General features: G+C 37.9%; 1 protein-coding gene across 1 annotated transcript in view; it reads left to right on the top strand.

Annotated features, from left to right (window-relative positions):
• The first annotated feature begins 2,367 nt into the window (after window positions 1-2,367).
• The window catches only part of qsox1 (quiescin Q6 sulfhydryl oxidase 1), a 33,158-nt gene continuing 13,264 nt past the window's right edge, over window positions 2,368-22,261 (top strand). The window contains exons 1-8 of the mRNA XM_028445240.1: window positions 2,368-2,784; window positions 6,063-6,163; window positions 8,069-8,117; window positions 8,879-8,981; window positions 9,124-9,214; window positions 9,364-9,509; window positions 13,541-13,675; window positions 14,447-14,576. Of these exons, the coding sequence (XP_028301041.1) occupies window positions 2,490-2,784; window positions 6,063-6,163; window positions 8,069-8,117; window positions 8,879-8,981; window positions 9,124-9,214; window positions 9,364-9,509; window positions 13,541-13,675; window positions 14,447-14,576 (1,050 nt within the window). The 5' untranslated portion in view covers window positions 2,368-2,489. The remainder of the gene's footprint in view (window positions 2,785-6,062; window positions 6,164-8,068; window positions 8,118-8,878; window positions 8,982-9,123; window positions 9,215-9,363; window positions 9,510-13,540; window positions 13,676-14,446; window positions 14,577-22,261) is intronic.

The raw sequence follows: 22,261 nt of genomic DNA, 5'->3' as shown, positions 1-22,261 counted from the left end.
GCTCACATGGTGAAACTGTGGTGAAAAAAAAATTAATAAATAAAAAGATTTTTAAAAATGCATTTAAACAAAAAAAAAAAAAACTCAAATTTGCAAAATAAATCAATTAAATATATATATATATATTTTTTTGCCCAGCCCTACCTTTGTTTAGTCCCCTACTGACATATTTACAGTATTTATCTATTTACTCACATTATTTCCTTTGTTCACTCACATTGATTGACATGTATTTTCTTGCTAACTTACTGTTATATATAGGCCTACACCCTCTCATTTATTTAAATGCTCTTACATTAAGGCTGCTTCTACTGGCTCAACCTGTTGTCTATTATTTGCTGACTAATTAGATTGCTACTTACTGACTAAATTATGAACTTATCTCTCTGATATGCTTATTAAAACTCATTCACCTAATCAATAAGGCAGTTCTCCAGTGATTGTGCTTTTCTTGATGATTTTTATATTTCTTCATGTTATGTGAACCACTATAGACTACTGTCATGTTTATTGGCTTCCTGAAACTAAAACTATACTCATGGTTTAAGTATTCATTGATTAATTTGAGGAATAATCTTTTTTTATTTAATTATTTATTAATCTGTTTGTTTGATAAGGACAGTGAACATTAATAAACATCTATTTTAGCAGTGTTCGATGTAAATATGCTGGATTATAGCAACAAAAATAAAAATAAAAATAGTAATTTGCATCTACAGGCCCTTGGCAGGTAAAAAAAAAAAAAAAAAAAAAAACACAATTTAGCAATAAGACCAAAAAAAAAAAAAAAATGACAATAATTCACATTGCATTCAGAACCAAACACAAAGTAGTTAAAAGTCAATGGTCACATCATAAGTAGGGCTAGGCAATATATCGAGATTCAAGATATATCGAGTTTTCTATTTTGGCCATATAGGAAATTACAAAATTGCCAATAACAATATTTTTAATTTTTTATAACCTATTCTGTATTAAAATACTCTTTTTAGGAGTCACTGCTTTCGCTACGTCTCAGAACAGCATGAAAAGCACAGTTAGATGGATCGCTGAGTGCGTCCTAACCCACACTACAGAACTCACTCACACGTGCTGTCCCTTAGAGGAGAAAAAGCCTAAAGTGGCACATATTGTGCAGCCTGTGTGGCATTTTGCATCAGCAATTTAACCCAGAACTGTTTTTCTGGTCAAACTTTTGAATGCAAAGAAATATTGAGATTTATGTTGTATATTAAGGCTGTGCAATTAATCAAAATTCAATTACGATTTTGATTATTGCACCCAACGATTACAAAACTAACATAATCGATAAATTTGTTTTATTTTTTTTTAAACTTATTTATTTTACATGTTCGGACATCTGCAAAGAATAAAGCTTGGCACACATTATTATTAATACCAACTCTGAGTTGTTTATTCCACGCAAATGCCAGCTCCTTTGCCCCGCCCCTTTCCAAGCCTGCAGGCCATCACTAGGAAAGTTGTTGCTACGTTGCAGGAGAAACACAACAACCTGAAACGCACCTCAAGTCAAATTCTCTTAAATGTGAACACTGGGTTTGATGATGAAGACGATAGAGCAAAGACACATCACACACAAGAAGTGCTTCGTTTTGTGCAAAAGTTATTTTAATATGAAAAAACAAACATTTTAAGGTATTTCCTGGGTTAGAGTTAGGGTTAGGGTTAAGGTTATGGTTAAAAATACATTTACAAAAAATATATATAAACATTTTAGGGTATTTCCTGGGTTAGGGCTAAAATAAAAGGGTTAGCGGGGTAGCTAAAAATAAATATGAGCTAAAATGAAATTGAACTTGGGTTAGTCACATGGTGCACCTACCACGTTACCTAAACTGGCCAATGAGGGGACGCTCTGCTTTCCGTATGAATAGCCACGACCAAAAAATATTGGGATATGAGTTTTGATCCATATCGCCCAGCTCTAATAGTTATATGAGAATCTAAAGGTCAGCATGAGGACAAAAACTCATAAACTTAAAAACCTGTGAGATTGATAGTTTTTTTCCCCCGAGTTCAATGTACATCACATATACACATGATTCTTATCAAATTAACATACTTACATATATACATGACTCTTATCAAATTAACATACTTACATATATACATGCACTCGAAAAGGAGTGGGAGGAGGTAAACTTATACATTCCCACCACTGGAATTGTCATAATTTCTTTAAATAAAGTGTTTTTTTTTTTTTGTCATGACTTTTCTCTTCACATGAAAGTTGGACTGTGTGGTAGAATGGATGTCATTATGTTTGTATGATGCAAATGATCAAAGAAAGGAGAACTGACACACACCCATCAGCTGTGTACGTGCGTGTGTAGAGGGAGGACACACACACACACACACACAGAGAGAGAGAGAGAGGAGGAACCAGGCAGGGAAACTTTAACTCTGTCAGGCAGTGTTCTATTCACCCTCTGACGGTCAGTCTACAGCAGCTCTGACTCTAGGGGAAGATGGCGCGGAGTCTGGGCCGAGCCGGAGCCACGTCCCGGTGTAGCAGCAGGAAAACAGTGACAGGAAGAGCCATGGTAACGGCCTACTGGCTGTGTGTGTGTGTGCTGGTCCCAGCCTGTGTTAAGGCTGGACTCTACACCAGCTCGGACCAGGTCCTGCTGTTGTCTCCGGACAACGTTCACACTCTGTTGGTGAACTCTTCCGCTGCGATGGTGGTGGAGTTCTACGCTTCGTGGTGCGGACACTGCATCGCCTTCTCCCCGGTCTACAAGAAGCTGGCCCGGGACATCAAAGGTGTGTGAGCTGAGCCTGGCTTTGGTTCGTTAGTAAACACGTAGTACAGCTGGTGCTGTTTGCGTCTGTTAACCAGAGCGTGTGATTTAATACAGACTTTTACCTGAGGCTACTTTATACACACATGTACTATTGTTGTTGTTGTGTTTTTAAAAGTTTTTTTTTTTGTTTGTAAAAAAAAAAAAAAAAAAAAAAAAAAAGTTACTTTAAGAAAAGTTTGCAAAAAATCACCATTACAAAAAAAAAAAAAAAAAAGTTTTTAATGTAGAGCCGGGCGGTATTCACCAAAACACATATCTCGATATTTTTTTGAATCTTCCGATGCAAAATGCAACACAGGCACATTTACTTATTAACAAGCAACCACACAAAATGTGACACTTTTGGCTTTTTCTCCTGTAAGGGACAGCACGTGTGAGTGAGTGAGTGAGTTCTGTAGTGTGGCTTGTGTAGAGGAAGGTCTGAGTTAGGACACGCTCAGAAATCCACTTAACTGTGCTTTTAATGCTGTTCTGAGAAGTAGTGAAAGCAGCAACTCCTAAAACATGTTTTGAAACAAAATAAGCTATAATATATATATATATATATATATATATATATATATATATATATATATATATAGTTTATATTTTCTATATCACCAAAATAGAAAACTATATCTTGAATTTCGATAGGCTGTGTCTATCAATACATAACACGTATCAATATACCCCCGTTCTATCCGTAAGCAACCCCCCTCATTGATCAGTTTAGATTAAGTGATAGGTGCACCACGTGACCTAAACTGGCCAATGAGGGGCTACTTCCGTTTGTATCAATACGCTAACTACGTTACGTTACGGACTGCTAAGCCCTAACCCTAACCTACGTTATGGACTAACTACTCCTAACCCTAACCTACATTACGGGCTAACACTAACCGTAACTATAACCCTAAACTAAAAAGTCATGTCATAAATCACACAACACTAGAAAATAATGATGGATAATAGTGGCGTGTTAATACAGAGCTACACTACACACAGCTTTGGCCTTGTAATGGTATCATTTTTCAGGAAACCAAACACCAATAGAATCTCTCCCCCTCTGAGTCAAAACCAAAGACCAAACATTACAAAACCTGGATGGAGTGTGATGATGAAAATGACAGTGAAAACTCCAGTATAATGTGTGCTGAAAAACTTAGACACAAACGTGTTAAACACTGTGATGCTATCAGATAATTAACCTTGTAACACTAAGAAATTAAGAAATTGTGGATAGCAGGATTTAGATCACACACGCATATACTGTATATTGAGTCGAATTACAAACCACTGTAAGGCTCCAGCAGAGTTGGTGTGTTGAAACTTTACCTGAGTCATGTGGGTCACTGGCCTAGTTTACATAGGACCTATAATTCCTCTTTAATTCAGAATAATAGTAAATTACTCTTTAATTCAGACCTTGTAAACACTTAATTCTTAATGCAAATTTAACTCTGAATTTTTTATTCTGATTTTAATTCCACATTAAATTTTTCCTCTTTCTTGTAAACACTTAATTCCACTTTAAGTTACCGGTTATTCCGGTTGTTCCGTGCATGCGCGACTGGTGACATAGTCCAGGATGGCTGCCCAGACTCCAGCCAAGACTATTTATTTAATAAGAGCCTTGAAAGACATGGATATAATGAAAAGAGGGGATGAACGGTGGCATAAACATGCAGACACACACGCGGACACACAGACTTATTACACACACGCGGACGAAACAGGCTTCATCGGGACATGGAGCAACAGACACACACAGCTTCACTAATGATGCGCGGATGATTCTAAAGTTTATTTTGAACACAACGTCCTGTATAGTGGAGGTAGAACAGTTAGCTGGCTTTGATTGACCAAAGGATGGACGTCTGCCTCCTTTCTCCGCTGCTGTATCGCTCTTCTACTCCGCGGAGCAAAGCAAAACCGTGTGTTGTCGAGCTACTGCTTCAAAACTACAATAAAAATAAAAGAGGAAACAGTGACACGTGTCGTTCTCCCTCTGTCCAATCAGAACCCTTCCTAGCGGAACTGAATAAAGCCAAATAAATAGGTTTTCCATGTAAAAGTCAATTCGGAAATTACTATTTCCATGTAAACACAAAGCAGAACACTTTAATTCCGAACAGTTTAACTCTAATTCTGAATTAACAAACATCATGTGTCAGTGCAATCAAACAGAATAGGGGTTAGAGACCTTTACTGTGTTCCAAAGAATCACTGGGCCTCCCGTCTATAGCTTTGGATAGAGGAGCTGCTGAACACTTTGGACCCTCAACAAAACTAAATAGAGCTTCTGAGTTGTATAACTGCTGTTGAATGTTTGCTATTTTCTGCAAAACACCAAAGGTGGATGCGGAGGAGGAGAAAATGGGAACTCTTTCAACAGTTTACTAACACAGATGATGCAAGAAGTGAAAATGTAAACTAATAACATTTTAGTAGTTAAGCATCGGCGTCTCACGGCTGGACGCTTCATATTGGTGGTGCTATTGATTTGCTCTACTGTGTAGAAGTCTCAAAGTAATTATTCATTAAATATCAGAAAAATAAATGAATATACTGTATATATTTGTATCTTTTTAAAATCGATTAAAACAAAAAAACTAAATCGATTTAAAATCGACACCCAAAAAATCACGATATATCGTGAAATCTATTTTTGTTTTCCACACCCCTAGTGTTACGTCTTAAGTTGTTATTGTGAGATCTGGTTGCACATTGAAGCAGCCACAGCCGGCAGTCAGCTGCACCGTTAGACCAGCTTGCTGCCCACGAGCCGCAGCTTGCTGACCCCTAACAGCTTGAACAGGGACGCATGCATACTTTGTTTGAGTCATTTTTTTTTTTTTTCTGTTTGTATTTAATGAGCTGTTGAGACATGTTTTATGTTTATGATGCAAGTATGAAAAATAAGACAAAAAGGTGGATCTTAAAATCTATATTAAAATGTTATAACACAGCCTGGCTACCTTAGAGACAATGGGATTAAACAGTTTTCTTTGACAGTAGCCCTACATTATCTGAGTTTGTGCATACACTTACAATCATCCTGAAAACATGAAAAATGTGACTTTCGGCTGCAAATAAGAGTCAATCCCTCTTCAGAGAGAGTTCAATGGACTTCTCCTCTCTGCCCTGTGAATAAACACTTGAGACCTCTGGTCCTCTATTGACGCCCGCTGAATTGCAGTGCAGTCTTTGATTCACTAAATATTTACTGTTGCTGTTTGTTTCTGCTCTGTTGCTTAGAGTGGAAGCCAGCTGTGAACCTGGCAGCTCTCGACTGTGCAGCGGAGGAAAACAGGAAGATCTGCATCGACTACAAAATCAGAGGCTATCCCACCGTAAAGGTAGAGTACTGTGACTGTCCCTATGTGCTGTGCCCTCATTATTCTCCTCAGAGGGAAATAAGATTAAATTAAAGATCCTTAAAGACACACATCACAGAATTACTTGGACTACAAAATTAAATCATTTCTATTTATCTATTTCCCTGTTTAAAAAACGTGTTCAAATGAGTAAATTAGAAGTGACACCATTTAAGTAGTTGCATTATAACTTAACAACACAAAATCAACACTATTGATTAGTGTGTATTGTCTGCTAATCCAGTGACCTTTCACACCCACGTTCTGGAAAAAAATGTTCACAGTTTTGCTGCAACTTCCTCAAATCTTCTTTACACACTAAGTTGTTCATCATATTGTGCAGATACAGCTTTCCCTAATGGAGACATTTGGCCGTATATACTTTACATTCCAGTGCTTCATCAGTGAATTCCTGACTGAGAATAATAATAATAGAAATAAGGAATCATTATATTTCTTCTGTTGTTTGATTTTCTCATGGATCGGCCCCTTTGCGTACCTTCATTTTTCTACTTCCTCTTTACATTTCTTGTTTTGTTGAAAACAATTTGAGTGTTGAGCCACACATGTTTGCAGAGTTATACAGGTACAACTCAAAAAATTAGAATGTCATGAAAATGTTCAATATTTTTGATCACTCATTTCAGAAAGTCAAACCCATATATGAATTAGGCTCATGACACATAAAGTGAAATATATCATTTTTAATTTCTGGCTTAATGGAAACTCAAAATTCAGTGTTTTGGAAAATTAGAATATTACATAAAATCAATAAAAAAAATGATGTTTTAAACAAAAATGTCAAGCTTCTGAAAGTTCTGTTAATTTCTATGCACTCAATATTTGGTTGGACCTCATTTTGCATGAATGACTGCATCAATGCAGCATGGCATGGAGGTGATCAACCTGTGGCACTGCTCAGGCGTAATGGAAGCCCAGGTTGCTTTGATAGCAGACACCAGGTCATCTGCATTGTTGGGTCTGGTGTCTCTCACCTTCCTCTTGACAATACCCCATAGATTCTCTATGGGGTTCAGATCAGAGTTTGCTGGTCAATCAAGCACAGTAACACCATGGTCATTGAACCAGCTGTCATAATCATCAAAATTTCAAGAAATAAAGGCTTGAAATATTTCACTCTATGTGTCATGAGACTATATTATATATGTGTTTGACTTTCTGGAATGAGTGACCAAAAATATTAAACTTTTTCAGGATATTTTACATTTTTTAGATGTACCTGTAGTTAAATGCTCATTTTGGTCAATTACAATGTTAAAGTAGTTTAGAGATTGTAAAAAGTAGATATCTTGTCACGAATTATGCCTTATGACGTTATTATTGGTACATTGTAGTGACAGTATTTAAAATCACGACATGTCACTACAATGTACCAACAATAACGTCATAAGTCATCATTTGTCACGAGAGTTAAGATTAACTAGAGGCTAACCTTCACCCTCCTTTAATGATACACATTTATTTGTAATTTATAAGTTATACATGGTTTCTACATTCTAATACACTTTGTGTTACTATGATTTATCCAGATGAGGTGAAACTGTGTATATTTCACAGCAGAGACACTCCTGCACCTATTATCTCCATTTGTTCTTGAATAGCACCTGATTGTTTTGCTGGCTTACGTGTCTGAGCTCTAGTCATCCAGCTTAAGCCGTGCAAAACAAAGAGCCTCTTCAGTGTGAACTCCAACTAGAGCGCCAACATCTGTGATTCATTTCAAGCAGGAAGGCATGTGAGGTCGAGGCGGACAGAGAGCAGCGCTGCCCCTCAACCACACATTGCACTGCGTGGCTCTGCTTCTCTCACAGACGTGTGAAAGCCGTCCAGTCTCATCACACTTCCCTCTTCTTTATTTCCTTACAGTTCTTCCACGCTTACAGCAAGGCCGACGCTGTTGGTCAAGAATTTAAAGGTATTAATACACACCTTCTTCAAGCCTTCTTGGATTCCCTTTTTACGGTATTATGTATAAATGTTTTAGTTTTAGGACACACCTCAGCATGCAGATAAATATTAAGTTCATAATCTGCCTGGTCAAACTAGTTTTGGTCTAAATCTCACATTCATTCATTAATTTAAGGAGAATGTATTTCTTTCAAGTCAGTCCTGGGAATTATATGTCTCATGAGTTTATTCTAATCGTAAACTTTTATATAGAGTAGCGATTCTCAACTGGTGTGTCGGGGGACCCAAAAGTGGGTTGCAAAACTATACTGGGTGGGTCGCGGACAGCTGGTCAAAAATAAATAAATATTTAATGTCTCTCATGTTGGACTTTTCTTTTATTTTGAAATAAACTTTCCTTGTGACAGGCATGCTGTGTATGCATGTTGCGCAGGAAAATATATAGATTTATGTTTAAAGAAGAAGATTATATATGTGTTTTCAACAGCTATTTTTTAAAAACTAAATTTGATTGGTTGAATTCTAAAAGAATAAAATAAAAAGTGGGTTGCGATTTAATTACCATGGCAAAATGTGGGTCCCAGGGTGAGACCAGTTGAGAACCCCTGATTTAGAGCACCTTCTCATTTCTCAAACAATAATTTAAAGAGAGCAATTTGTGGATGTCATGATATAAAACAGGCTGTTAAAAAACAAACTGTCTTTTGGTTGTTGAATTTTTTTTTTTTTTTTTCGTTCAAAACATGTGCATATTATTTCTTTGATCAGGTGTTTCTCGAGATGTCAGAGACCTCCGACACAAGATCATAGACAAACTGGAAACTCATAGCGAGCCATGGCCACCTGCTTGCCCCCCACTGGAGCCCACCAGGTAAACCTTAATTCTAATTCTACATTGTTGCACGATAACTCCTAGATGTTTAAGTTATGGTCACTACCAATAGTGGATTTATAGTGGAGACTGGATTTGTAATGGTCAAGCATTAGTTTTTCCTCTGGTTCTGTTTCTCCAGCCAAGCAGAGATTGACCACTTCTTTGAGACTAACAGTGTTCATCATCTAGCTTTGATCTTTGAAGACTTTTCCTCCTACATCGGCCGAGAGGTTTGTGTTTCCTTCAATCCTAGCACACTTGATGGATAAAGTGTAGGCTTTATAAATAGCTGCTGTGTGCTCATGAATAATGAATGAATGAATAAAATGTCTGCGTAATGTGTGACAGTAACCTTCTCATTTTTCTGTGTGTGCGTCAGGTGACCCTGGACCTGTTACAGTTTGAGAACATTGCCGTGCGAAGAGTCCTGAAGACTGAGGACGCTCTGGTGACCAAACTGGGAGTGACTGAGTTTCCTTCCTGTTACCTTTATTATCCTGGAGGAAACTTCACCAAACTCCATGTGTAAGCCCCTCCCACAGTCTTAACTGCTAACATGAACCTTCAGTTTGTCGTCACATTCTGATCATTCTCAACATGATTGTGGTATTTTCAGTCTGTTTGGGGTTCTCAACCTTGGGGTCGCGAGACACTGGGAGGGGGTCACCAGATACGTTTAAAAACTATTTTTGAGCCCATTTCATCTTATTTTTGACCCTTTTTCTGCAACTACAACAAAATTGCCATATTTTAACCTATTTTCATCACCTTTTCTTGCCAATTGTTTGCTCCTTTTAATGCATTTTTGCTACATTACTCCCATTTCTGCCACTTCAACAAATTTCAAGGCCTTTTCTGTACATTATTTCCACTTTCAGGACATTCACAGCACTTTTGAACCATTTCTACCACTTTTTTCACCTAATGTCACATATGTTGACCCATTATTGTCACTTTTAACCGCTTTTTTAGGAAATTTAACCACATTCACGATTTGTCATGCCCATTATTTGCCAGTTTAAACTCATTGTTCTTATTTTTTCTGCCACATTGACACTTTGAACAGTTTGTACCACTTTTTCTGTCCATTTTTGCCCACATTAATTTGCAACTTTTAACTAATTTCTTGATTTTTAAAAACCCATTTCACCACCTTTTTTTTTTGTTGCAATTTTTGGTCACTTTTGACCCATTTTATTCGTAATTAAAATAAGGATTTCCATCTTTAAGATGACAATATACTATGGCAGAAATAATATTAAACTTCGTGGATAACAGTGGATATTATTCAGATTAATAAATAAATGTGATTATCACAGATTCATAGAACAATTGACTATAATTTTGCTGACTTTATGGATGGGCCCCAAAAAATAGATGACCCTGTCTCCACATGACTATTTTTCAATGTTCATGTCTGAGTTCAACCACCTTCAGGTACAGTGTGAGAACCAGTGCTCTCGGCAACATACTACTTTTTGATATCTTATAATTTGAGTGGGAAGAAACTCTGTAATTAAAATAAATAGTTAGACTAAAACAGTCTATTTATTACAAGCATTTTTTGTAGGATTATAGTCAGGTGTGTAACTGACCAAATGTACAAGCATCACCTAATGGGTTAAGTCAGTGATTCCGGACCCCCTCCATCGCAACAAACCTTTAACAAAATTGGTGAAATGATGTAACCTTTATTGAAAAAAGAAGTAAACATAGTTACTATTCTTCTTCAAAACTCGTAAAAAAAGAAAGAAAAAAAAACTTGTAAAAGGAATAATTTTTCAGTTTTTCATGCGTAGTTTTCAGTGCTCCCTGTGCCCGTGCTGGATGAACGGCTTTAGAAGGTTTCCCATGAACTTTGTTCTTCAAAAGTCTTCTCGAGCATCTTTTTAATGGCTGCACCCATTCAATAATCTTTCTTTAGTTCAACAGAACTCCATTTAAGCAGTAATCTTATTGGACACAACGTGAGGTCATTCCATACCCCTGTTTGTACACCTCGAACCTTAAAAACAATGTAGTTGTAATGGCAACACCTAAAGTGGCATGTGAATCATGTGTCACGTTGAGCCTCTACGTGCGGTTTGCAGGCAGTAGTTCATCACGGTCCAGCATCAGCGCAGGTGTTTAGTTTTATTGCAATTGACTTTCCTCGTGTGACGCACAGCAAGTGTAACGGCAAAAAAACACTATGTAAACACACAGATGGAGGCAGCCAGACCTGCACTGAGACAGTGTGATAGTAACCAAGGTTACATAGAAGCATTGTTTGCTCCTGTATTTGTTACGGTTAATGGAACAGGATGTGGAACAGCTTTGTCTTACATCACCCCCATCTAAACACAGCAAGGCAAAGCAGATTTTTTATTGTTAATATATATATATATATATATATATATATATATATATTTTTAAACTGCTTTAAAAGATTTAATCAACATGATGCTCATCTTCAATGGGATGGTTTAACAAAGGATAGCATGGATACGTCACACCAAGTTGGACTGGCAGCTTGAAGTTGAGTGACTCAATATAAATTTATTCTTTCCTTTTTTTTTTAAACTACTTCCAACAATCATTTTTGGTTAGAATATAATTATGATAGAACTTTCTTTTAATAGTTAAGTTTATCTTCCTCAGGTCTTATTGTTCCCCGTGCTGCAGCCTTGCCTTTTACTGAAAACCCTTTATTCCAATTCTATTCATGAGAATACATTTAAACATCTGGCCTCTTAATGGGATCAGAGCATCAAAATCGCTCCTATTATTCCCCACCATAAAGCAGCGCTGATCATTCCTCACCCTGCAAATTCATCTGCTGTTTCTGCCTCTTTGTTTGGCTGCTTCAATAACTTGGCATGCAAAGAGGACTCTTTTTAGTTGACAAATGCAAAAAGGAAATGATTTATTGCTGATTTATTTATTCACCCTCCATCTCTCCCCCTTCCAAGCCCCCTCATCTCCATCACTGTACAGCAGGGGAGGTTTTTTAATTTCTTGCATGAAAACAATGCCATTGCTTTTCTGGCTTCACCTGCCAAACAAGCCCCAGCCACACACGGCAACATATGGCCTCGCATCATTGCTGAATGTCTGATTGATCCTGGGAGAGCACACTGGGCCTGTTTGTGCGGGAGTGTGTGGTACGGGGAGCGAGGGCACACTGGAGCGTCTCTCATCCGTCATGCATGTAATGTGTCCCGGTCCCAGGTGAATGTATACCCTGACGCCAGCCTGCCCGCTGGCTCCGGGGATCATTGGATGAATGGTTTTCTCTCCACATCTGTACAATCACTCCACCAGACACACAGGTGTAATTGAGTCCTGGGACGCTGTGAGTGAGCGGTGACTCATAGTATTCATCCTTCTTATTCTCTCTCTCTCGCTCTGCTTCAATGACAATGTTGAGTGGAGGCCACATTAAAGGATTCAGTTCCCTCACATGGCTAAAAAAGAGCAATGTTTCTCCCTCCATGTTTCTATCTTGTTTTGACACAACACTGGCACTATCCGCCCAGTGAGTGAATGTACCAGTAAGCATGTTAAGACATATGACCACAAAGGAATTACTGGGCGTGAAGGAGCTTTGTAAAGCAGGGGAGTGTGAAAGAAAAAAAGGAACGAATCAACTTGTGGTGTTTGTTTTTGGTTCCTCGCTAATTCATAGATACACCATCTTAGCAAGGTAAACCTTCATTTTGAACTTGATAACCTTCCATTGTTTATTTACAGTGCCAAGGAGGTTATATTTTCACCAGCGTTTATTTATTTATTTGTTTGTTAGCAGTATTACGTCAAAAGTACAAATTTTGATAGTGTTTTTACTATTTTAACTAAAGATGGACCTTACCCCTTGGAAGATTTCATTCATTTTAGGGGGGATCCGGATCAATATACTGATTCAGGATCCTTTTGAAAAATTGGCAAAAGTGCTCTTGTGCTACATGTTATATTTGGGTGATACTTTACTTGACGTTTTATACTTACAGGCTGACTTGACACCTGTCATTAGCATGAATGAGGCTGTCATTAGGTGTCGTTCGTTACGCTAACCCTAACACCACTAGATCCCTCCATCTAATCCAAAAAATGTCAACGTAGCTCTCAAGGTGTCATAATTTAGCAAACGACAATTAATGACGGCCTTCATGACACCCTATTCATGCTAATGACAGATAATGACGCACTTTGATTAAGCTGACTGTCATACTGGACAAACCTTGACTAATGATTTAAGAATCTGGATTATCTGTCAGAAACCCACACAAGCTGGGAGGGAACATGCAAACTCCTAGGTTACTCTGTGGTAAAATGAGGTCATTGGTGTTGAAATTGTATTTGTTTCCGTATCATTTGTGGTGCCTGAACTAAAACGAGTTGGACACGCCTCCATCACTGAGCTACACCTCATTGGTCTTGATGTTTTGATGTATATTGGCCCCTTACCAATCAACTTTATCCCCACTGACTGATGTAGACATTTGTGGGATTTTGTAAAGTTCCTATGGGCTGTCTTTTATTTTATACCTGAATGTCTGATATCTGGTCTTCAACAGCCAGATTGAGGCCCGGACCTTCTACGCTCTGGCCCTCCAGAAGCTTCCGGGGGTGGTGCGATCAGGGAGGCCTCCTGCAGTCCCTGGAGACGACCTTAAAAACAGCACGGACGAATCTTGGAAACCATTCAACAGGTGTGACCACAGCAAAAAGGGAACACAAAAGATCCTATACCAGGGGTCTGCAGCCTTTACTCTGAAAGGAGCCATTTTGGCTCATCTCACCTGGATTAAAGTCCTTCCAGAGCCGAAAAAAATACCTTCTCAATGAAGACAATACAGTGTATTAAATTTTATACAGTTAAAATTATATAGAATAATGTTTGATTTAAATTGATTTGATTTATTTATTTTGATCATGTAAATGGCAACTTAATAAAATAGATTAACATCAAGAAATGACAACAAAAGAGTATCTCAGTTTTCATGAACGAAATGCTAATTGCTCATTTCTTGCCACATATCAAGCATGCATATTTAAACGGTAGTCACGGCACATTGACGGTTAAATTAATCTGTTCCCACACAATTAAAATCTATATTTTCTTCAAGAATTGTGCTTTTGTTAGTTTAGTTATTTTACCAGGAATTTAAAACTTAAAGTTAGCCACAGGTGCAGGAAAGTTGATGGTCTGTAGATGTTGCAGGAGGTGAAGTAGGAAAGTGCTGAGTCATTGCACAATGTGACTCATTTTTAGGTTGATAAATTGTTAGATCATGATTTTATTTGGTCTAAATGTCATTAATCATTAATACACTCTGTAAGAAAATAGCAACTCTTTATTTAATTTTTTTTTCTAAAGCTATAGGGAGCCATTGCAAACGAGTCAAAGAGCCACATGAGGCTCCAGAGCCGCAGGTTGCAGACCCCTGTCGTATACCATCAGGGTTAATACTTGTTTATAGTTCCAGGGTGTACATGGCAGACCTGGAGTCAACGCTCTACTACTCCTTATACGTGGAGGTGGCTGCTCACACTGTCATCAGTGGAGAAGCTCTGACTGCTCTCAAGAAGTATATCTCTGTCCTGTCAAAGGTAAGCATCAGCAAGCTTTGCACACACATCCCACAGAAAAATGTTTTGTCAACATTAGTTTGGACTGAAGGGTTTGTTAAAAGTGACTTGTTCACTCTATGGTACATGTATCAAACTCCAGGCCCGGGGGCCAAATTTGGCCCTTCAGAACATCCAATTCGGCCCACATTAGAAAATGAAAATGACAGAAAAAACATGAATCATTGTTTAAATTACCAAATAATTCAGTTTTAAATTACTGTTGAAAGAACTCTAAATTTTTCCAAAATCCTGTATTTTTCTTCAAATTAAATAAAAATTGATCAAAAAATAAATAAAGCAAAGGACATGTAAATATCTGTCTATTATTGCTTAGATATTATTGATGCCTTCCATATTTTGTCTAGTTTATAACTAGAAGTAGTAACTTAAGCACATTAATGTGGAAATTGTTAGTTTTCCCACCTAAAACCTCCGTCCCACTTATGATCAAACTGAACTAAAATGAGTTGGACACCCCTGATCTATAACATTTATCACTATAAACCCCTGTAGAGCCATGGGAATATTGGCATCATATAATGTCACATTATGAACATTTTCTTTGCTTTTAAAATGTTTTTTCCCCCTTTATGTACCCTGGTTATCTCTTTAGGACCATTGTCTCATTGTTCATAAACCTTTGAAGTGAGACTGCAATTAAGGTCAGCTGGCTTAGTCGTATTAAATAATAAAATAATAAAAAGTTAATTTGAAAGGATTTATTTATTTTAGAAAAAAATACTTTTCTTCCCATCAACAACTCACGTGAATGACTCGTACATTACAGCGTTATAACATTGCAAAGTCAGCACTAAGTACAGCTTCACTAGGATTACTTTGGATTTGCATTTTAAAATAGTTTTTGTGTTCCTGAACGTGTTTTGTTCTCACTCACTCCTGTGGTGAAATGCTTTTTATCAGAAACATGCAGTTAAAGTAAGTCACCACTAGATGGAGAATGAGACAGCAGATTGGACCACATGGATGTGTGAAGCTGTTTCTTCATCCATCTTTCAGTTTCTACATAACAATACTTTTTCCTTTCATGTCTGTTTCTGTGCGTTGCAGAGTTTCCCTTTTGTTTTATCATGAAATTTGTGTTTTGAATTATTTTAGTTTCCTTTTCTACATTAAAACACAAAAAGCGCTTAGAGCAGGACGATGCAGGAGTAGCACACACACACAAAGCCTCTCATGGGTATCGTTGACCCTGTTGTTGGCCTCCCAGGAGGATTTAAGCGTGGCTGTCATTCACTCTCATCCCACAGATTTTACTCCGACACATGATTAGTAAAAATCACTGGGACACAACAACTACTCCTCCTCCTTGCACATCACCTCACTCTCCACACAAAGCTTTAAATAAACACTTGTGATCATATTTGTTAAAAAGCCATGAAAAGTCTAACACTTTCCAACCTTTCCCTGTCGATCCTTACGACCTTTTACTTAATTAGGATTTTTGATCATTTTACTTTTTGCTCAAAGTTTTTTTTTTTTTTTCCAGCTGCTTCTCGTTTCCTCAGGTTCATTCATACATTTAATCGGTTATCGCTCCCTGTGCTGCCTTCATCCAGCTGTTTATCTGCCTGATCACACACTCAGTCTTTGCGTCTTTGCTCCTAGAAGTATGCCAACCAGGGAAATATGCTGTGACGATGAGCCTGACCTGCTAGCCCTGTCCCCATTGGCTACACACCAGCCTCGTTTCACTGCCCTCATCTGCCACCAATCTCTCTGATTATATCTCACTCTCTTGGGAGGCATCGTAGCGCGCGTGCGTGCGTGCATCTGTGTGTGTAGCGCATATCTCCCTGTGTGTGAAGCACGGTTGCCTCCTATTAGCTCCAGTTTGTTCAGTCAATAGTTGCAGTTCCCTGTGGTATTTGTATCCGTCTCTGACCAGAATGGACCGTGCCCTTGTTGGAGCTGAGCGCCACATATTTACAAAATAACAGTTTTAAAACTATTAGCCAGAATATTAAGCATCTATTTGAATTTGAGAGCCACGTCTCTTGATTATTAACACAGTTTACAGAAATGGGATTTCTGAAGCCCCCTGTGTGAGTCATGTGATGAGTAGGAGTAAAAAAAAAAATGACTCAGAAGTACTTGACCTCAGTGTATGTGCCATTATTTAACCTCAGGGTCATGCTTCCTCATCATGACTCATTTTCTAATGATTTCTAAATCAAACAATTTGTGAAAACCCTAAAACAGAGGTGAGCAACCTTTACCACAGCGGGGCCACAAAAATGTGGTCGTCTGATCCGAGGGCCACATTATTAACATTCATGTCAGCATTTAGAATAATGACCGATCTGAGTATTAATACAGGGAAGAACAATGAGTTTGTCATTACATGTGCTTTTGGTCAGTTATTGTTTTGTGTTTTTGTGGTCGTTTTGTGTATTTTTCTCTCATTTTGTACTTTCTGTTGTTGTTTTTACTGTCACTTTGTGTGTTTTTTAGGTGATTTTGCATATTTTCCTCTCTCTTATTGTTGTTTTGTGTGTTATGAGTATATTTCTGTATTTTTGTTGTCATTTTGTGATTTTGGAGACCTTTTTTTTGTATTAGTCTTCCATGTTTTTTGTTGCTTTGTAATCTTTTTATAATTTTGTGTTTTTAGAGTCATTTTGTGTATTTAGTTTGGGGGCCACTCGAAATTAGAATGAGGGCCGCATGAGGCCATGTCTGCTCTAAACGCTGCCGTTCTGTGTCTGCCCATCGACCATGAGTCCATGTGACAGAAAACCAGAAGTGGAAAAATTACAAAATAGTTTTCTATGACCTATACTACATGCTCTTATTTCTCTACATTTGTAATATGTTTAAATGACTGAAATGAAAACCTCTTTTTTGTCAGTTTGAGGATAAGCATGTTCAGCTCCAGCTTTGTCAGATAAAGTGTATGTAAATCCTCCTTTATCCCATTGGTGTCTTCATGTCTTCAAAGCTTTTACAAATGACACGCTGCTCTGTCCAAGAACTGCTTTTTCCTTGAATTGTTTGTTTTCTTGTTGTTATCGTTCATCCCATCATCCTCCCATCTCTGTCCATTCATACAAACACAGGGGGGGATTTTCGTCTCCTTTGTTGACCAGGTCATAATGTCACTAGATTTATTGTCTTGTCAGGCTGAAGCCGGATTTATGAATCCTCTACATGTATATGAGGATTAAAGAAGTGGATCTTGGGATGCATGAGAGCATTACAGTGAGGTTTTCAGGGATTATGCCTCTATCCTGGTTTTCTTGGAAGAAGCTCCTCAGGGCGGAGGGGGCAGAGGGAAATAAAACAAAGAATTAAAAGAGGGGGAGGGATAGGTCTGATAGAGCACATGCGTTGATCTTCTCTCTTCAGCTGTAGATGTACAGTATGTGTGCCTTCGCCATTGCTGTTTATTTTGTAGTAATGTTAATGTTTAAATCATTCTAAAAAGTAAGTGAATGCATTGAGTTGTTTTACGTGTCAAACACTCCAACGTCCACAGTTGAAGCTAAAGTTAAAGTCACCCTCTGGTCCCATTAAGCCTGTGCTGCTCCGCACGGATGCAGCCAACAGATGCCTCCCCTCGTTCGGACCCTCACCACAAGGAGCTTGTGTTTTCTCAAGTGCTGCTGATACTAATCGGATCAGGGATGACATATTGCCAGGGTGAATGGGATTGTCATGGTCCAACTGGAGCGAGGGCAGGAGGGATGCAAGTTTAGGGACTCAAAGTGTCTGTGAGCTTTGGTTTGTTTGTGCACGTTTTATTCTGGTGTTTTGGGATGGAGGTGAATTTAAGACTCGCTCATTATCAGTAACTGATGCTGACAAACTGTTTAAACTCCTCAATTGTGTTGCATTCTCTCATATTTTTTTTTATATGCCCTTTTTTACGTTATCTTCTCCTTTTTTACTCATTTTACTCACATTGTTGGTATATGCAGTGTTTGTTATTGTTCAGATTAATGTACACGGTGTTCATAGATAATTACTGGAGTCTCAGACATCTTTGTGACTGACCAATTATTTGTTCTTTGATGGGCTTATGTATTCATGTGAAAATGTTTAACAAGATGCTGTTTGCATATTGTTTTACACTCATTTCAAAAGGTTGTTTAGATGTGTGATGTCTGATTTATATTAAATCACTGTTCTATTTAATTCACCTTTAAAAACTCTCGACTGGACCTTATGTACGCTACAGATTGTGCATCATCAAAAACAGGTTGAGAAGCACCGCTCTAAAAAGTTCGATACATCATTTCTTCCCATTCATCACAGTTATCTATTTCATTATTATTATTATTACTATTTGCTGAGCCCAAAGTAAAACCTGGCCTTGAGTTAGACCTCAGCTGACACAAAGTGCTCATGAATAGCGTTGCCTAGTGATGCTGACCTAAGCCCATTAGTGGAAAACACCTGCGTTTTCTCCTCTGGTTAAATTCATACTGCTGTTTAATGAGCTTTACTGACCGCTTGCCATTCAGACTTTAGATCCACACCTAAACCCATTATGTGACACTCCACTAGTCAGCATCTCAAGCCTTTGTTTCTGAGGTACTAGACTTTGGCTCTTCGATGAAACATTTCTGAATATTTAACTATCAGTAGTGTGTATGTACCCCCGCGACCCTGATAAACGGGAATAAGCGGGTATGAAAATGGATGGATGGATAGTGTGTATGTACCATAATAGCTTGCCTGGGTAAAGCAGCTTCAGATTGTCTGATCAGTTAAAACATGTTCACTGCTAACGTGAAGTAAGTGACACTAATTATCTCATTAGCTTGACAAGTGTCGGTGGAAGGGATAAACCAAATGGAAAGTAAAAGTGTTGTCCTTAAGTTTGAATTTTATAGGATATTACCTCATTAAATAGAGTTGGGTAATGTCAATGATACAGTGTCATACAGTTTTTGCCTTGTCTCCACTTTCTGTCGAAAGTCCACACTACGACAGCAATGCATGATTTGTTATTGCAATTAAATAAATGAATTTATTTTATTCCATAATTGTGACCATCACCTGTCCTGCCTAAGGACGGGTAAGAAACACTTTATTGACGGGAGAATATGAAAGGAGAGGGCAATGTTACACTCATAGGGAAAATGGAACAGGGGAGAGGGAGTCAGGGTAGGAAAATGAAAGGGTCGGGGAAGAGTAGTAGTAGTTTTAAAATGATATCCGGAGTTTCTGAGAGGACGTCTCAATGTCCAAGCGCATCGCAGAACATTATCAGGTCGCATTGCTATAGGTCTATGTGTCAGGTAAGAGCCAAAATCATATTTACCTGTTTGCTGTTGTAACGCACGGCCTTGTTTCCGTGCACAGTTCTGATTGACAGTCTCAAAAACAGGAAGTCGAAGCCTATTGGCTGGACGCACTCGGCGATCGTTTCCATTTGTATAGGGGTCTATAGGACGAAGGAGGGGCTTACAGTATATACATTAATGTATATGAATGATCACCGGCAGTAGACCATAGTAAAAGACTAGTTAAGTATTTTTACGCATTTCAAAAGAATCATACATAAACATAGATTTCTCAGAAACTCCGGATATCAGCTTTAAGCTGAAAGTGCACTGTGATGTTATAGTTGTGAATATTGTGCTCATTGTTTTGTGTAATCAGTTCAGCCAGTCTGGTGACAAGTGTCATACAGTAAATTGTGTTAGAAATGCATTAAAGTTGCACACAGTTATTCTTAAATTTTTGGTTGTATTAGTGTCTGTATTGTTAGTTTTAGTGGATTATACTGAATTATTAATTTATTGATGTAAAATAGCTGCTGCAGAGTGCGCTACATGACATTTCTGTTTATACTAAGTAAGAGCAAGGACGTGGTGAAAAGGTTGCTAGTAATCGATAAAAGACAAGTAACAAAAAGTGTGTGTGTGCGTGCGTGCGTGCGTGTGTGTGCGCGTGCGTGTGCGTGTGTGTGTGTGTGCGTGCGTGGTGGGGGTTGAAGGACGACTCAATATTGTCGATAAAATAATGGTTTGACAGCTCAAGGTGTATATCATGCTTTTTTATTGGATTCAAATCCAGTCTGAAAGCCACTCCATTGAGAACTTTCCTATTTTCAAATATCTTGTTTTTTGTTTTTGTTTTTAAAGACTACGTTTCCATGGACATATTTGTCTGATGGTGAAGTTTTGGAAAAAGGCTTGTTGATCCCCTTGCTCTGTTCATTTCCGAAAATTGAGACCATTATCCCAAACTTCTCCACACACTTGGGCTTACTGTAAGAATAGCTGGAACATTTAGCTGAAATGTCAGATTACTGGAGGCATCGGCTGTTTTGTTGTGTGTGTGTCTGTGTCGTCTGAGTCTGTCAACACTCTTCTCAGACAGCAGGCAGTCGGATTTCCTGTGTCTTTGTGTACCCACTTTGCTAGTTGGAGTGTCCCATTTCCTCACTGCTGTAGTCGTTGCCGTGGTGATGTTAAGTTGATGGCGTAAACACAAGGATAGAAGGCTGGTTAATACCTATGTGGTTGTTAGTGACTTAGGAAATTGCTTTTAGTGAATGGAGAGCCCTGAGATTGGCTGGTGTCATGTTTACACATGTTCTTCTGAATGTGAAGCACATTGATGCTCGGCACTGGATTGTTAGAAATATGATAATGCACAATTTTACAAATATCTTATCTGCATGTAGGGAACTTACTTGTGAAAGTAATCACAGTACGTACTGTTCCCCAGGGCTCAATTCTTGGTCCACCGCACTTTATAATATTTTTTACTCATTTGTACAAAATCCACCCTTTGTTGACTAAACTGTTACACACTGTGCTGCACTTGTTGTGTACCTCAGGTGTTATTTTCTATAATGCTGAATCTAGACTACAGGTTGTTCTTCCCATCGTTGCTGTTCAAGGTACGCACGTAGCATCACACTGGACTCAAGCACGGGTGTTGAACTCATTTTACTTAGTTGTTTGTATTTGTCGGCCTGCCAAAAAAAATACTGACAGAGCAATTTCAACATTTTTGTTTGGATAATCACATTTTAAAAATATTGTTTATTTTATTTGATAAAATATATAAAAATCTGTAATTCACATGAGGTCACAGATATTGGTAACTCCAGGATGTTGTACTTCACAAGTCCAAGAATTTGTGAACATTTTTTTTTCATTATTATTTTATTTCTCATGTAATTTGAGAAATAATTAAGGACAAATAGCCTGGTTGTTTTTTTATTTGTTTGGGTTTTTTTTAAAGGAGTGTTCTAGCAAACAATTTATGATTAAAACTATAGAAATCTTGAAAATGTGAGCAGAAGGTAATTACAAATCTCTATATATTGGGGAGTGTCATTAATCTTTTGACTTTGGAGGCACTGAGATATCTGGAACTAAACTTTAAGGTGAGTTACATGATTACATCATGTTTTTGATGAACTTTTTAACAACACAAAATCATACCGCAAGCAAAAGGAATGCTCTGGTTTGACAATGCTCCACAAGAGTCACTATACCGTATAATTATAATAGTTAAATAGTTAAAAGAATGAAACTGGAGTTTTTTTAAATTAGTGTTGAGCTGCATCATAACTTACAAGGCAGTAAATAATATGTTGCGATTCTTTTCTGATAACAGAGATGTGGTCTTATACTGTATGTATAGATTCTTTATACTCTTTTCACTTGTGTGACTGATCT

The sequence above is a fragment of the Gouania willdenowi genome, chromosome 4 (genome assembly GCF_900634775.1).
Source record: "Gouania willdenowi chromosome 4, fGouWil2.1, whole genome shotgun sequence".
Taxonomy (NCBI): domain Eukaryota; kingdom Metazoa; phylum Chordata; class Actinopteri; order Blenniiformes; family Gobiesocidae; genus Gouania; species Gouania willdenowi.
Note: the sequence above shows the minus strand (reverse complement) of the source record. Positions and strands in the feature narration are given on the sequence as shown.